General features: G+C 37.7%; 2 protein-coding genes across 2 annotated transcripts; both read left to right on the forward strand.

Annotated features, from left to right (window-relative positions):
• Positions 1-5864: 5864 nt before the first annotated feature.
• Positions 5865-6788, forward strand: LOC125468993. Its single transcript, XM_048565873.1, has 2 exons — positions 5865-6198; positions 6310-6788. The coding sequence occupies exons 1-2, from the start codon at positions 5865-5867 to the stop codon at positions 6786-6788; spliced, it is 813 nt and encodes a 270-aa protein (XP_048421830.1).
• A 2141-nt stretch (positions 6789-8929) lies between these two features.
• On the forward strand, positions 8930-10235 carry LOC125468994. Its single transcript, XM_048565874.1, has 2 exons — positions 8930-10064; positions 10216-10235. The coding sequence occupies exons 1-2, from the start codon at positions 8930-8932 to the stop codon at positions 10233-10235; spliced, it is 1155 nt and encodes a 384-aa protein (XP_048421831.1).
• Positions 10236-11696: the final 1461 nt, after the last annotated feature.

The raw sequence follows: 11696 nt of genomic DNA on the forward strand, positions 1-11696 counted from the left end.
TTATCTACTGATCTCCTATTCAGTTTTTCTTATTACTACTCTACTCTATTGTGAAGCTAGTCCATACAAAATTATTAGATTTATCGTATTAGATTACTGAGGTCAGTTGTTATCTAATTCGATTAATATTTCAAATTAAGGCAACGTTTGGCTTCTTACAGCTCCTGATTATGGAGGTCAGTAGTTATCTAATTCGATTAATATTTCAATTTTTTGTTTCGATTTTGGCTGCTAGTTAAAATTAATCGAATTAGATTAGGAGTAATTGGTATTTTGAAGGATTTTAATTGTTTTAATGAATCCAAGGGTACTTAATTAGGAATTTAAGTGATACTCTGAAATCTCACATCTCCCCAAGAGATTTTAAGGGAATTGAATCAAAATTTTACATGGAATCTCTACAGATCAATTAAACTCCATAAAAATCTATAGATCAATAAATTCATTCAAATCTCTCAAATTCCCAATTGAATACACCCCTAAATTATTCTCTGATCGATCTCTGGACGGCAAAACGCTTACTGATTTTATTGTTCTACTTGGTCTTCGAAATTTTTTTCTTGCTGCTCGATCTTCTGTTTTTCTGCTTAATTACGAGTTTTACTGGTTTAATTTTCTTCAAAATTTGAGATGGAGTTGCTTAAAGTTCGACCGTTATTCTGTAGTTATCACTTTATTTGATAAAGGCTGAGCTAAACATTTGATTATTTCACTTGTATTTTGTTCTACTTAGGCTTCAAAATTTCTTTTTTGCTGCTCGATCTTCTGTTTTTCTGCTTATTTATGAGTTTAATTAGTTTAATTATGTTCAATATTGTGGTGCTCACTAAAAAATCAACATTTTGGAACCCTGGGGGGCTTGAGTTTGGGTTGGATTTTATGTTTTTTGCACGTTGTTAGTGTTTAATTTACTTATCGGGATGGTGTTGGTTTGGAATTTAGTTCAGTTTCTGTTTTTATTCTTTTGTTGTTCTGCTGCTGATTGTATTGTTTTCGTTTGTTTATATTAGATCCCCATAATTAATTGTTACAACCCTGTAATGAATATAAACTCCGTACTTTCTGAAGGTCCCCATTTTCAGAGAAGTGCAAGCATCAATATTAGCATGTTGGGGTCATCGATTATGGACGGAGCATGACCAGAACTCTCAACAAATTAACCAAAATCAGCAATACCAGAACCTACGGAAGCAAGGGGCTTTGGGTGCAACTTTACAGCTCTCGATTCCTGAGGTCAGTAGCTAGTAGCTGCCGTACATTTATCTAATTCGATTAATTTTCAAAATTTTGCTTCGGTTTTTGCTGCTAGTTAAGATCAATTAATTTGCTTAATTTTTTTATGCTCTAAGACTGTAAAATGCTCACTGATTTTTTGTTCTAAGTTTCGAAATTTCGTTTTGGCTGCCCGATTTTCTGTTTTTCTGCTTAATTACAAGTTTTATTAGTTTAATTATGTTCAAAATCTGAGCTGGAGCTGCTTTAAGTTTGATCTTTAGTCTGTAATTATCAGTTTCATTAGGCTAAACATTTGATTATTTCAATTGTATTTTGTTAAATTTTCGGTTCGCTTGAACCGGGTTGGGTTTAGATCCCCTAGAAATTGCTGGTTTCAGGCTGATAAGCTTATGTCATTGTTTCATGAGTAGCTTGGTTGGAAATTAGGGTTTTTGGGGTGCTCACTAGAAAATCAACATTTTGGAACCCTAGGGGGCTTGAGATTTTTTTTTTTTCCCTGCTCGTTGTAGTGTTTAGTTAACTTATCTGGATGGTATTGTTTTGGAATTTAGTTTAGTTTATGTTTACAGTTCTTGCTCTACTGCTTATAGTGTTGTTTCCTCTTGTTTATCTTAGATCCCCATGAGATATTGTGCTCCATTTTCGGTCTTTTTGTCCAATAACCGATGAAATTAGTGACACGGTGAGGTGGGGGTTCTTAAATTGTTTGAATTTTTTCTGGTGGCACTGCCCATATTATATTTGTGGGGCTCACCAGGAAATCAATATTTTGGGTCGGGTTTCGTGTTTGTTGCTCGTTGTTAGTGTTTAGTTCACTTATCTGGTTAATATTGGTTTTGAATTTAGTACAGTTTCTGTTTTAATTTTTTCTTGTTCTCCAGCTAATAGTATTGTTTTCATTTTTTTTTTCTTTCTGGAAACTGTTTTCATTTGTTTATCCTAGATCACCATGATTAATTGTTAAAAGCTTGTGATGAATATAAACTCTGTACATTCAGGAGGTCCCCATTTTCAGAGAAGTGCAAGCATCAGTACAGAGTCATACTTATGCTTACCAGCACTGCCCATGTCGTTCTCTTCCAACAAAAATAGCTTGTCAGGGGTCATCGCTTATGGATGGGTCTTCTGCAATGCACTAAATTCTCAACATCACCAGAACTCTCAAAAACTTAAGCAAAAATCAGCACCAGAACCAACGGCAGCAAGGGGAATCGAGTGCTACTTACTTACCCACATTCCAAACTGGCCAAGTTTCCCTTCCCATCGGACCGTTCTTAGATGATGTTAATAGCATGAAAGACTTGCTGGACTTCTGCAGGAGAACAAAGTTGGGACCAATTGGTAGGCTTCCTCTTTTCCTATATATATTCTAACCCTTTTGCTGCTTTGCATGGATGGTTGATCGTGTTATTAGTAGCGTCCTCTGGTATTAATTGCTTGGCCAGCATTATCTTAGACAGTTTCTTAAGACGTGATTATACTACGGAATTACTGATATCCTACATGTTGGGTCATTCTTTGAGTTGAGGAACTTTCAGTTTCTAGCTAAATATGCTTCTTGCGTATTATCCCTAACTATATTGATGGAGATTTGGAGCAAATCTTGCTTTAACTTTGCCCGGTGTCACCCCACCTGTCACTTTTTTTTTTTTTTTTCTTAGATTCAGTATGGCCTTTAGTTTTTATTGATTTAACATTTTAATGGTGACGCTTGTTTTATCTCTTGTTGTTTCTCATTTCCTTTCACCCATTATAGTTTTGTGGAGTTAGAATTTTAAATCCGACACTCGGGCTCTTTTTGTCTCAGAATTTTAAATCTGAACTTGTTGTGCCAACTGTTTTCCTGATGATTTCTCCTCTTGGTGAACTTGTGTTGATAATTGCAGAGGCATGAAGTTTATCCATGACATGCCACTGCAGCCAAGCTCCAGATGCAAAAGATGCAGGAAATGGATCAATTAGCAAGTTCTCAGGGATTGCCCACTTACGCGAACACACTCAATAAGCTAATGGCATTGCATCATGGACTGAATAACCAAACGAGCAACTACCATCAGATGGCCAGTCGTGGAAGTACGAGCCATGTGAGTTCCTTGTTTAATGCACTTTATTGGGCTATTTTTTTTCCGTTCAGTCCCCTTTCAGCAGGTATTATTTATAGACATGGATTCCTTTTTTTGAAAATATATATTGTTTAGACGTTCTTAATTATTATATCATTTGTGTTACCTTTTTTTGGTAAATTTCTTAACCTGGTACCATTATCTGTTTGCTTACATTAAGGAAATCAATTAGTACATGTCTTTTAGATTAAGGGATGTGATATTCACACATCCCATTTTACTTTTCACACATCCCATTTTACTTTTCACACACCCTTATAATTTTCGGCGGTCGTATCGGATGAATTGAAGAAAATCAACAGATAGAAATTAACAAGAGATGTGTAAAAAGTACAATGGAATGTGTGGATAACACACCCCTAAATTAAATCATTAGAGGGAGAGGGAGTGTGAGGAAAGTTAATAAGCGGACAAAGACATTTCAGATGTACTTTAATGGTTTTAAGCTTTGCTGCAAGAAGTCACTTCAAACATTAAAGGGGGTTAATTAATCTCTCCCCCATTTGGTGACAAGATAAAAATCTCTCAGTAAACCTTGAACAGTTCGCTGGAGGAAGGAGAGAGAGAGGGAAAGGAAAGCTTAGGTGAAGGAATTTAGTAGATGGACAGTGACCGTATTTATTAGGTGTTGGCTGATTTCACTACGATGGTTTGCATGTCTTGCTATATAATAGGCAAGGCAGCAATTCAAAACTTCAAAAACCTAGTTGCTTTTTACTGCAGTAGAAATTCCAAAAGTTGAAAAGGTGTTTTGTTTATATGATATGCATTTCTTTTCATTTCCCACTTTCTCTGATGCATCTTATTTTGTTTTTCTTTTCTGATAGTTTTCTTTTTGACCTTGCAGATGGCGGAGTGCGGCGCTTGTGGTCTTGTGTTTTCCAGCAAAGATGATTTGGCCAAACACAATCGCCTTGTACATGAGGATTTCCCCAAATTCGTCTGCTTTAACTGTGGAAAACAATTTGATAAAGAAGGTGGCGTGGTCACTCATGGCAAAAAGCTTCACAAGAAGGACTATGAAGGGAAGTTTGTTTGCCACAGTTGCAGTCATATCTTCATTAAAACTTCTGATCTCAGCGACCATGGTTGCAGCGGCGAAAGTGCCAGTCGTGGGATTTGAGGGAGTGGAGTAGTGAGGGGCTTTTAGAGAAATAGGTTTATGATGGACGTTGGGGCATCTAGTTGGTGTTTGTCTAATTTAGTTTCAGATTATGGTTTAAATTTGGAAATACATCTGCCAAAGTAGTAGGCAGGTTAAGTTGGGTCTTTTTTTTTCCGTAGCTCCTCCAACCTCTTCACAAGAGGCCTCGCGTTGTGTTAGTCGTGTCTTATTTATTACAAGAGGACCCTTCTTGTAATTCGTTTTTAGTAAAAACTCCTACTTACCCGGTTTCGTCAAGCTAGCGAGAGAAAAATGTTAACGATGATACTTATCGAGAGAGAAATTTTAACGATAATACTTACGCACTCACTAGTAAATACTTCTCATACTTACTTTTTGGGCCAAAGTGAGTACTTCTCATACTCACATTTGGTTCAATCAAAAGATGTTACATGTACATTTTGAGGACTATTAAGGCCCTCTTTAGTATGAAATCTTGAATTAATCTAACGGTAGATTAATTTATGAGGCTAAATATCCTAAACAAAGAAGAGCCCATGAACTGATTTAAAAAAACCCCAAAAGGGTTCGTGTTGAAATTCCTCGCACCAGGATTCACGCTTTCAAGAATGAGGGTTTAGGTTTTGTAAACCTACGAATTTGAATTTTTCCTGCTTGAAATTTCCTCTATTAAATTTGCTTAACTAAACTTTCCATATTGAGAAGAAAATATTAAAATGAAAGACCCGTTATCATTTACAGGGAAATAATAAATACATACATTTTTACTCTTTTACACAGCCTTGTATAATCATGTTCGTTGTATGCACTTCACATGTTCAATCGGATGGCCACATATAAAAATGGGTGAGTGACCAGCAGCGGCCGGAAAAAAAAACTTTTGTTTGTGAGTAATTAATTTCCTTAATGTTATAGGAAATCCTGGTACTCCGAGCTATTTGTTTTGGGAAACAAGCATTAGAGACTTATTAGAGAATTGGGTAATTTGTTGTTTCCTAGTCCTTAAAATCATCATCTCCTACTCTTGCAGGGAGGGATTACGATGTTACCACTACCAGGAAGGAAAGAATTTAGTGTATATAAATAAACACGAGGGGTACGGGTTTTGCTCACCGAAAAAAAAAAAAAACGAGACAAAGCAAATTCGTGCTTGAAAGTCGTAGCTATGGCTTCAGTAGTTTGGCAAAGTTTGTATAAGCACCTTTTAGATTCCGTCTTCGAGAGATTGGAGTGCCAAAGGATTATTTGCATTTCAGCATTGTTTGTAAGTGGTGGTATTCTGTGGCAAAGGATAACTACAATCAGCATGCTAAGTGACAACTCCAGTGCTCTTGATGATTCAGACCGCAAAAAGAGGCACATGGTCGTTGTGCGATGTCATGCAGAATAAGGTCCTTGATTTTCACGTACAGGTTCCTAACGTGCGATTCTGCGGCTCTTCAAAGGGATGGCTGATATATGTAGACAAGGATTCTGTAGTAACCCTGGTTAATCCATTCTTTAGGGTTAAAAGGACGAGAAAGAAAGAAAATTCCATCATTCGCCTTCCTCCACTCATCGGCGGTGTTCCACCATTGAAGAACTGGGATTCGTCTATCAGCTACTATTTTGCCTACAAAGCCATACTTTCAGCAGACCCTGTATTATGTGCAGACAATTACATTGTTGTGGTGATATGCGAGGTATACTGTCAATTGGCTTTTATTAGACCCGGTAAAGACACAACATGGACCTTTGTTGCCGATGGTCGGCATATAATTGAAGATGTTGTTCCTGTTGAAGATGAATTTTACGGCATTGATCGATGAAGACGCAATCTTGTAGCTTTTGATACTAGTGCTCAGTACAAGTGCAATGTAATATTGGACGTAGGCAACACGGAAGAAGCGCCAGCCAAGAGATACCTTGTGGATTTAAATGAGAAAAGATTTTTAATGGTTGAAAGGTATGGGAATGTTATAGATGGGAGACGAATGACTTATCAGTTCAGAATTTTTGAAATGAAGTCTCACAAGTGTGAGTGGACTGAAATATACGACTTGGGTGATGTTGCTCTCTTCGTTGGTGATAACTCTTCGATAGCTTTGGCGGCTTCGAAATATTCAGGATGTCAACCCAACTGCATATACTTCTACCACGACAACATTAGTCAAGGAGCCTTCCAACCCATGAAATCTCATGATTTTGGTGTGTACAACGTGAAGGATCAAAGCTTTTCGCAACCTTACCCAGAAGATACTATGACCCTTATGCAGATGACCAGTCGACCTCCAATTTGGGTTGGGCGACCTTTTAAGCTCTAAAAGGCTTTACTTTTTTTTCTCATGTTTGCCATATCTGAACTCATGTTCTATCTTGAAAATGTCGCTGCAATTTTCTTTTCCTATTGGCTGTTGGCTCCTCCAATTTTAATGAGAAATGGTATTCTCTTTTTGTTTTCTTTAACTAATGAATATGGTCATTCAAATTAAAACAACACACACACACACACACACACACACACACACACATATATATATTAATTCTTAAGGATTTCATACACACACACACACACACACATATATATATATATATATATATATTAATTCTTAAGGATTTCATACACACACACACACAATATATTACAATATCTCTCAATGCATTTTCATATTTTAAAAGTGTTGCATAACAACTTTATTACCAATATCATCCAATCTCTCTGTTATCATTCATCTACTGATCTCCTATTCAATTTCTTAATCGATTCTTCAACAATTTTTTGATCAAAAATGCTCTATCACATGGAGTTACGATATATATGCAATATGTACATTTTTCCACCCAAAAAGCTTGGGGTACGGAAAAATCTAGTACCCTTACCACACCAAATTTTTGGTATACTGAACTTCGTTGTGCCATAAAATCCAATTGACATGGCATGGGTAATTGTATCACTTTGGTATTAGCCTATTGTTTTTTGGTCCAAAATATTTTTGCTTTGCTAAGCAAGTCGCAAACATATTAAGACGAAACTTAATATCAACGCTAATGTATACTTATAATCTATAATCAAAATTCATCATTTATCATTATTTTATGACGCATTTAGTAAGTCAAACCAAATCAATAAAAAGTACAAAGACTTCAAGTTGCAACTAAATGAATATATCTTCTTGTTTTAGGCCGATTTAACTGAGTAATATAAAAGACAGAGAGAGAGAGGGGTTTATAATTGAGTTAATTGAAAACATAAATAAGAAAACAGACCAAATTGTAAAGTCATTACAATTTAGTTAAGTGCCACAAGACAAAGTGGGCTTTTGCATTGTCCAACGGATGATATTAAGATAAGAGAATCTAATATTAAAAACCAAGACCGTATTTCGTTCAAAAAAAAAAAAAAACCAAGACCATGTAGTCATACCATGTTGACTAAAAGAAACCACACCCCTTATTAATTACATGGAGATGATAAATACATACATTTTTATTCTTTCACACACCCTTGTAACCCTAGCTATTTGTTTTAGGAAACAAGCACTTATTAGAGAATTGGGTAATTTATTGTTTCCTGGTCCTTAAAATCATCATCTTCTCCTAGTCTTGCAGGGAGGGATTACGATGTTACCACTACCAGGAAGGAAGGAAGGAAAGAATTGTGTGTATATAAATAAACATGAAGGGTACGGGGTTTTTCTCACCCAAAAAAAAAAAAAAAAAGTTACAAAAAAAAAAAAAACAAACAAATTCGTGCTTGAAAGTCGAAACTATGGCCTCTGTAGTTTGGCAGAATTTGCATCAGCACCTTTTAGATTCCGTCTTGGAGAGATCGGAGTCGCCAAAGGATTATTTGCGTTTCAGCATTGTTTGTAAGTGGTGGTATTCTGTAGCAAATCATTGTTGAGTGGTAATCTTGTCTTCGGCCCATGACAAGTGATCCAACCCAAAGCCTATTGTGCAAATGCTAGAAAATTCTAGCAATCTATGTTGGTGATAGTAGCTGGAAAATTCCAGCAATGGAAGTCGGTGGGAGTGTGCATAATCATGCACTGGAAAGTTTAAAAAAATTGAAGACATTATGCAAGCCAATGTCGGTGTGCATTCAAGAAAGATCTAGAGGCAGCAAATCATGTGGTCATTGCTGCAATGCCCAAGTCGGTGGGCAGAGTAAGTCGGCAAAATGCTTGCCTATAAATTTAGGTGTGTGTGTGTGTGTTTCCATGTAGCAAGAAGAAGTGAGAGCAAGAAAGAGAGCAAGAAGTGAGAAAAAGAGTGAAGTGTGAGTATGTTTGAGTGTTTCCTCTTGTATTAAGATTGTGTGAGAATAAAAATTTTGTATAACACTTTGAGTGTTTTTTTCTTTCTCTTGCCTATCAAATTCCGCTGCATTACATTCTCCTTTGTGAGATAAACATCTCCAAAGTAGTGAAGTCTTTTTAAACCCCAACAAAGTGGTACCAGAGCTATGGCTAGCAACAATATGGCAGCCTTCCAAGTTCCAGTGCTCGACAACAACAACTTCGATAATTGGAGTATCAAAATGAAGGCCCTTTTGGGTGCACACGATGTCTGGGAAGTCGTGGAGAAAGGCTACACTGAGCCAGAAGATGAAACTACTCTGTCTCAATCCCAGAAGGAGAGTTTGAAAGATTCAAGAAAGAGAGACAAGAAGGCTCTCTACCTCATCTACCAAGCATTAGATGACAATGGGTTTGAGAAGGTCTCGAGTGCAACCTCTGCCAAGCAAGCATGGGAGAGGCTTCAAACCTCTTACAAAGGAGCCGAACAAGTGAAAAAGGTTCGTCTTCAAGTATTAAGAGGTGAGTTCGAATCTCTACAAATGAAAGGGTCTGAATCAATTTCTGATTATTTCTCAAGAGTCTTAGCCGTTTCCAATCAATTAAAAAGAAACGGAGAAAAGTTAGAAGATGTTAGAATTATGGAGAAGATACTACGCTCGTTGGACCCCAAGTTCGAGCACATTGTCGTGACGATTGAAGAAACTAAAAACTTGGAAGAAATTAGTATAGAGCAATTAATGGGTTCACTACAAGCATATGAAGAGAAACATAAGAAGAGGCAAGGGAATGATGAGCAGCTCCTTAAGACGCATGTTCAGCCAAAGAAGAAAGAAGAAAGCTTCGACAACGAGAGAAGACGATACGGAAGAAGTCGTGGTCGAGGTCGCGGACGTGGACATGGGCGTGGATGTGGTTGGAACTTAAACAACCATAGCAACTACGAAAGAGGAGAAAGCTCAACAAAAGGTCGCGGAAGAGGACGCTCAAGCTCAAGGTATGAAAAATCTCAAGTTCAATGCTATAATTGTCAAAAGTTTGGGCATTATGCTTGGGAATGTAGAGCTCCAAACAGCAGACTTGATGAGAAAGTCAATTATGTGAAAGAAGAGAAAGAAGAGAATGGTGTTGTGCTACTAGCATGCAAGAACAATGATGGAGACCAAGACTATACATGGTACCTTGACACCGGCGCCAGCAACCACATGTGCGGAAGAAGAAGCATCTTCGTAGAGCTCAATGAATCAGTGAGTGGCAACGTTTCTTTTGGAGATGAATCCAAAATACCCGTAAAAGGAAAAGGTAACATCCTTATTCCCTTGGAAAATGGCGGTCACCAATTAATTTCAAATGTCTACTACGTGCCCAATATGAAAAGCAACATTTTGAGTTTGGGTCAACTCTTAGAAAAAGGTTATGATTTTCATACGAAAAATTATATCCTTTTTCTTAGAGATGACAAAGGAAGATTAATTGCCAAGGCGAAAATGTCAAAAAATAGAATGTTTCCCATGAACATTCAAAACGATGTTGCAAAGTGTCTTAAGATATGTTACAAAGACATATCTTGGCTTTGGCATCTTCGTTTTGGGCATCTTAACTTTAGAGGACTGGAGTTATTATCTAAGAAGGAGATGGTGCGAGGCTTACCGTGCATCAGCCACCCTGATCAAGTTTGTGAAGGATGTTTACTTGGGAAACAGTTCAGGAAAAGCTTTCCAAAGGAGTCGACCACAAGAGCCCAGAAGCCACTCGAGCTCATTCACACCGATGTGTGCGGTCCAATAAAACCAAGCTCTTTGGGTAAAAATAATTATTTCCTTCTCTTCATTGATGATTTTTCAAGAAAAACCTGGGTGTATTTCTTGAAGCAGAAATCAGAAGTCTTTGGAGCATTCAAGAAGTTCAAAGCCGCTGTAGAAAAGGAGAGTGGTTGCAAGATCAAAGCCATGAGATCTGATCGAGGAGGAGAATTCACTTCGAAGGAATTTCAAGAGTTTTGTGAAGCAAATGGAATTCGTCGACCTTTGACAGTTCCAAGATCCCCTCAACAAAATGGAGTGGCGGAAAGAAAAAATCGAACCATCCTCGACATGGCTCGAAGCATGCTCAAAAGCAAGAAATTGCCTAAGGAATTGTGGGCAGAAGCTGTAGCATGTGCTGTCTACCTATCCAATCGGTCTCCAACAAGGAGTGTGTGGGGAAAAACTCCACAAGAAGCATGGAGTGGAAGAAAACCAGGTATTTCTCATCTAAGAGTTTTTGGAAGCATAGCCCATGTACACGTACCAGACGAGAGGAGAATCAAACTCGACGACAAAAGTGAGAAGTTCATCTTCATCGGCTATGACACCAATTCAAAAGGCTATAAGTTGTATAATCCAAACAATGGGAAGACGGTGATCAGTCGAGACGTGATGTTCGATGAAGAAGGAGAATGGGATTTTGGCCCGCATGCAGGTGATCTTCACTTCTTTCCTCAATTTGAAGAAGAGAATGAACAAGGGATGATGGAGCAAGCAAGAGAGGTTCAACAAGAATCCACTACTCCACCTGCTTCACCAACATCAACCAATCATGGTAATTCATCAGCATCAGCATTGTCAAGTGAGAGTCTAAATGAAAGAGAAGTACCACGCACAAGAAGTATACGAGATCTTTATGAGGTAGCTGAAAGACTTGATAATCCTACACTTTTCTGTCTCTTCGCTGATTGTGAACCAGTCAACTTCCAAGAAGCAGTGCAAGATACTAAGTGGAGGAAAGCAATGGATGAAGAAATTGAAGCAATCCAGAAGAATGATACATGGGAACTCGCTATTCTTCCGAAAGGACACAAAGCCATCGGAGTCAAGTGGGTGTACAAGACAAAGAAAAATGCCAATGGAGAGGTCGAAAGATACAAGGCAAGACTAGTGGCGAAAGGCTATAGTC

The sequence above is a fragment of a genome, unplaced genomic scaffold, assembly GCF_019419815.1.
Source record: "Pyrus x bretschneideri cultivar Hongxiangsu unplaced genomic scaffold, Pyrus_bretschneideri_v1 Contig4, whole genome shotgun sequence".
NCBI lineage: Eukaryota > Viridiplantae > Streptophyta > Magnoliopsida > Rosales > Rosaceae > Pyrus > Pyrus x bretschneideri.

Bases quoted from the DNA above. Each gene is read 5' to 3' on its own strand.
- LOC125468993 (XM_048565873.1), top strand. From the start codon at position 5,865: ATGCAGAATAAGGTCCTTGATTTTCACGTACAGGTTCCTAACGTGCGA. The intron at 6,199-6,309 runs GTAAAGACACAA...GCAATCTTGTAG, and splicing joins ATTGGCTTTTATTAGACCCG to CTTTTGATACTAGTGCTCAG.
- LOC125468994 (XM_048565874.1), top strand. From the start codon at position 8,930: ATGGCTAGCAACAATATGGCAGCCTTCCAAGTTCCAGTGCTCGACAAC. The intron at 10,065-10,215 runs GTAACATCCTTA...CCTTTTTCTTAG, and splicing joins AATACCCGTAAAAGGAAAAG to AGATGACAAAGGAAGATTAA.